Source organism: Parasteatoda tepidariorum, unplaced genomic scaffold (assembly GCF_043381705.1).
Source record: "Parasteatoda tepidariorum isolate YZ-2023 unplaced genomic scaffold, CAS_Ptep_4.0 HiC_scaffold_4283, whole genome shotgun sequence".
In the NCBI taxonomy this organism is placed as follows: Eukaryota; Metazoa; Arthropoda; class Arachnida; order Araneae; family Theridiidae; genus Parasteatoda; species Parasteatoda tepidariorum.
The window spans coordinates 31-5296 of NW_027261754.1; the positions used below are offsets into that span (position 1 = coordinate 31).

At 29.1% G+C, this 5266-nt stretch overlaps 1 protein-coding gene across 1 annotated transcript; it reads left to right on the forward strand.

The window, feature by feature from the left end:
• The first annotated feature begins 1852 nt into the window (after nucleotides 1–1852).
• On the forward strand, nucleotides 1853–4308 carry LOC122273424 (mucin-3B-like). The gene is made up of 3 exons (XM_043057493.1): nucleotides 1853–2025; nucleotides 3298–3419; nucleotides 4138–4308. Exons 1-3 carry the CDS (start codon nucleotides 1890–1892, stop codon nucleotides 4291–4293), a joined length of 414 nt encoding a protein of 137 aa, XP_042913427.1. The 5' UTR covers nucleotides 1853–1889; the 3' UTR covers nucleotides 4294–4308.
• Nucleotides 4309–5266: the final 958 nt, after the last annotated feature.

Below are 5266 nucleotides of genomic sequence, written 5' to 3' on the forward strand. Positions count from 1 at the left end.
GCAACATACTGCGCATGGTGGAATTGATGTTTTCTCTGTTTGGGAGTACTGCAACGGTTGAAAGGGGCTTTTCAGCAATGAACTTATAAAAAAGCACATTACTTAGTGGTCTTAAACAAGAAGCGTTAAACGCATTTATGACAAAACTTAGTTCTTTTACCACTTCCCTGGGAAGAATTTATTCAATTAACAAAACAATAATGAAGATAATCAAATTTGTGAAGGGTCCGTTTTTAGGTTAAATTATTTTGTGAAGGGTCCGTTAACAAACTCAAATTTCTTCTAAACAGACCCCTGGTAAGAATTTTAGAAAAAGTAATAAGTTTTCATACCTGCCAACTTTTATGCATTTCCAGTCACCTCTAAGCTTGTACACCATTTTTTATGCATTTTAAATTATTTTTTCCGAGTACATTTTTTTAAAAATGACGCTTCTAGATTTGCACCACAAGTGCGTTTCTTGTGTATGGAATTGGTTTTCCCATTGTGCAGATACCTATGCAGAAGGGAACTGATGTACCAAAACATAGCAGCGAGAACAACCTTCAGCAGATAAACTGTGTTATGTAGGCGTGACTTAAGCATTTCTTGCATAGGAATTTGTGTCATATGTGCAACTCAATGATTGTTTTTTGTATAGATCACATGGATGGCGAGCAATACTTTTAAATTTTTATTGTTATTTTGAATATTTTATTCACTTATGATAAAAGTTATGGCAATAAAAAGACTTAGGCAAAATGTTCAAAGGAATTTCCATTTTTAAGACCCTCTAAACTTGGCGGTAAATGCTTGTTCTGCGAGATTTTGACATCCGAGATTGTTGTAGAATATCATTGTATCTGTTTGTCAACAAAACGAATAAATGACGAAGTTTCTATAGCAATAAATTTTATTTCTATAGCAATTAATTAAAACACAGTGACAAATGAATAGCGAAAAGAAATAATGCAGAATAATCAGCTTCAACAGAAGCTTCACTACTCTTTAAACGGATGACGTCTTGATCCACGCAAGAACAACTAACAGCAAATTAAAAGAAACTGGCTGATCCCCTCTGGTTATGACGTTGCCGACTGAAGTTGAATGTATGAAACCGTCATCTTGAACGACTGATGAAGATTGAACCTATACCCTTTATTTTTATGTTATTTAATCAAAATAGAAAAAAAAACCTTTAGCGTTTATTTATCTAACAGATTTGTCGTTACTATTTTATCATTTCTCATCAGGCACGGAAAATTCACTGCATCAGTCAACCCAAGCTCAAATTAGATGGATATCTGAAGAATGATTATACGAATGTACTTAACGCTGAAATATTATTTATGGCATTTTTCATAGAATATAATTGATGCTGAAGTGACCAGAATAGAATCTGCAAAATTTTCTATTGTTCAGTTGTTGTTTTTTTTATTTTTAGTTTATTTCTATCACTAATTAAATCTAAAGATGTAACAGTTGATGAACTTCAAAATCAATTTCGTTCGCTTGAAGTGTAGAATATTTCTGATATTATCAATAAGAGTGGTCTTCCTTAAATTAAGTATGAACTCTACTTTAGAATTTAAGGTATACAATTTTTAAAACTTGAAATTTTTTTTTTTAAAGGTAAATAATTCATTTGCAGTGTTTAGAAAAACAATTTAGCTAAATCTATTTTCCCTGACAAAACCAACTTAACTAACAAAATTAATTTTTTTTCATTCATATAAAATGATTAATTTTATGTGAATAAAAAAACAAAATAAAAAGGTTTTTCTCCATACAAAAGTTTTGTTCCGACTGGAGTCAATTTTAATGCTAATGTTTTTATAGTTTTTTATTTAATTTTTAACTGTCTTTTTTTTTTAGAGTAATGGTTAAAATTGTCTTTTTCAGGAAAAACTATGCTTCCTCTTGGTGGAGCTACACCATTAAATACCATTACTACACCTTCTGGTGTTAAAATGATTGTAGTTTCCTCCGCTGGTTTGACCTCTGGACAGCAAGGCATCACCATCATCACTACTACATCAACCAATGGTAGGTGTTATTCCTTTATCTTTGATTTCCTTAGTTTTCTGGAATCTGTCTAACATTCCATGCGAATGATAATTTAAGTTGAGTTAACAACAATATGAAATTGTCTTTTAATGTATTATAAGTTTAGGTTTTATGCTTAACTTTTTAAAACAGCAAGAAAGTATTGTTAATTAAATTTTTGTTAAAACAATTTAGAACTAATAGTTTTTTTAATACTGATATTTATTTTTTGTCTTTTATGTAGTTCCTGTTATGCAAAATTATAATTGATTTCAAATTTTATCATAAAAATTTTCACCTGATTTTTGTATTATTATTTGAGAGATATTTTAGATTTTCTAAGGCTAATGTATTAGAACAGTGTTTCCCAAAGTGTGGTACATGTAGCCCCAGGGGTACAGGATGAGTTTAGCAGGGGTACATGTTCTTAAGCGAAATATCTTGCAACAAACAAAAATTTCAAAAAATTTTATTTAAAAACAAAGCTAGCCATGTAAATTTACGATTACGTATTTTTCTACTGACAATTTTTTGCAGAGTTAACAATTAATAATTAGTGGTGTCAACAAACAGTTGTGATTTTTAACTTTTTGTGCAATTTTTTTTTTATCACAGTGAAAACAATATCATCCTTCTCACTCGTGCAAATAAACTTATTTAGTATTAGTTAGTAGCAAGATAGAAATATCTTGCAACAAACAAAAATTTCAAAAAATTTTATTTAAAAACAAAGCTAGCCATGTAAATTTATGATTACGTATTTTTCTACTGACAATTTTTTGCAGAGTTAACAGTTAATAATTAGTGGTGTCAACAAACAGTTGTGATTTTTAACTTTTTGTGCAATTTTTTTTATCACAGTGAAAATATCATCCTTCTCACTCGTGCAAATAAACTTATTTACAAAACTTTGTACCAAAAAAGAAAAATGAAGATATTTTTTAAAAAATACATTCATTTTTTTGTTAGTGGTACACAAAAGTCATAAGTTTGGGAAACACTGAATTAGAAGATCAATAAAGAAACTTATATCTTGAAGATTTGAAAGTTATTTCAAATTTTTGTTAAAATACATTCTACTTACTACTTCTACTTAATCTACTTATATTTTTAATTAATTATAATTTAGTAACATTTTCAAGGTATTAATAGTTAAAATATTTCTTACGTTGTTTGTTTTGTGTATTTAATGAAGTTAGAAAAGAAAATGTCGGAAGTAAATAAAATATACAAGCTATAATTCATATTTATAACTTCAATGTTTATTTTCAGTATCTCAATCATCATCAACTGTAACATCTCCCATTACTATTACCATGCCATCTTCATTGACAAATAAAGTCAGCAGTATCTCTATTCCAGCCAAATCTTTAACCACTACGAATACAAATCAGGTATTTATATTCTCTCTCTTATGTTTATTTTATTTTTTGCCCAGTAAATAAGAGTTTACACATGTTAGAGCTTACAGATATATTTCTTTTTCTTAATTTATTTTTATCGTACTCACCTAATTTTCTTGATAATAACAATTGATTTTACTATCTAGTCTTATAAATTCAGATGAAATTTGAACCTAAATGATGTGATAAATAAAAATAATATAATATGCATTATTAAAATAAAAGCATTGGACTAACTACTTTGGCAACAAAGTATTTCAATATCAACAAAAACACTTTTTTAATCTGCACATTACTCATTTTACACCTGAAAATTGAATATGTTAAATTAAATTTTTTTATGGTGCTTGTTTATAATTTTTATTTAAACAGAGAGTATAATTGCTTTGATAGATTATATAGCCGATAGATGAATTGAATCAGTAACAGAAGGTGAGGTGTATTTATATTGATAATTTTTTTCTACAGCTAAATCACTCTTGAGGATGGTTATTCAGAAGCCAGTGAGAGCACTGGCAGTTTAGAATGACTGCTTGTCTCCCAGCTACTTTACCTATGTTTATTGTGTTACTTGCAATTTAATTTACTTCAGCCATTCAATTTTATTTATTAACTATTTCAAAGCCCAGGAAAATGTATGTTTTGCATGGAGTAAAAATCTCAGGATAGATTTTATTTCTTTTCTATAATGACTTTTGATTCCATTCAGATTTCAAGTGGTGGAGCACAAATACTTACATTGCCAACTCAAGGCATCCTCCAAGCTAAACAATCTGTAGTTGGAGGGCAAAAAGTTTTAACCCTCATCCAACCTCCTCCATCAGTTGCAACTTCAGCACCTGAGGTATTTTCGTTAAAAATATAAGCATGCTGTGTTATAAATTTTTATATTTTTGGTGATTGGGCTACTTTGCTTTACCATGTACCTTTTTAGTGTAGACTCTTTTTGATCTTTAGTTGAAATAAACCTCTTTTGCATGCTTGTTTTTTTATGTTAAGTGGGTTATATACTTAATTTAAAATTTTAAGATATTATAATTTAATTTTTTTCATCAGCGGCCAACCTATCAGCAGGTTATAATGTTAAACTTAATAATTATGAAGACAAAGAAACTTCTGGATTATATCATTTAAAAAAATTCAACTTTAAGCAGAGTTCTTATGTAGTGAAACTCATTGGCATTCGCATGACACAGAGGGGAAAAAATCCAAATTAAGGCAATAAGCTAGATAACCTATGACTGCCATTCTATGCCTACTATTTTGTATCAGTTCTATGGTCAATGCAGACTGAAATCAGTAAACGAATTGAGTTTTTATTCCTGAGTGAATCTAAGGCCAGTGAATCAAAATTATATAAATTTCTCCCCCCCCCCTTTTTTTGGTTCCTTTGTCGACAGAACACTAATTCAAGCCTTACACTTCTCCTATATTTCCTTGTTTTCCTGTAATTTTTTTCATAAAAATTGCTGTTAAATGTCCTACATTTAAAAAATGTTTTGTCCTTTATTTTTTCTTGATATGAAGTTTTAATTTCAGTATTTTTAAGACTTCCTTAAAATGTGACCTAACAAAAAAAGAAATTCTTAACCAGTAAGAAAAAAAATCTTCCCCTAAATGAGAAGTAAAAAATTATAAAAATACTGCAATATTGCAAATTTTTTTTTGGGGGGGGGGAATCCGTTCTTGCAGATAAGAGACAGATTCAATCACTTTTCAAACAGGGATGAGATTTTTCCGCTTTTTAGCGGATTTCCGCTTTTTTCACTTTTATCTCTTGAATTTCAGCCTTTTTATCAAAAATTCAGGTTTTCTAAAAATTTCACTTTTTTTTTTAT

Coding starts and splice junctions, on each gene's coding strand:
- LOC122273424 (XM_043057493.1), top strand. CDS start 1,890: ATGCTTCCTCTTGGTGGAGCTACACCATTAAATACCATTACTACACCT. Junction 2,026..3,297: donor CACTACTACATCAACCAATG/GTAGGTGTTATT, acceptor GTTTATTTTCAG/TATCTCAATCATCATCAACT. Junction 3,420..4,137: donor CCACTACGAATACAAATCAG/GTATTTATATTC, acceptor GATTCCATTCAG/ATTTCAAGTGGTGGAGCACA.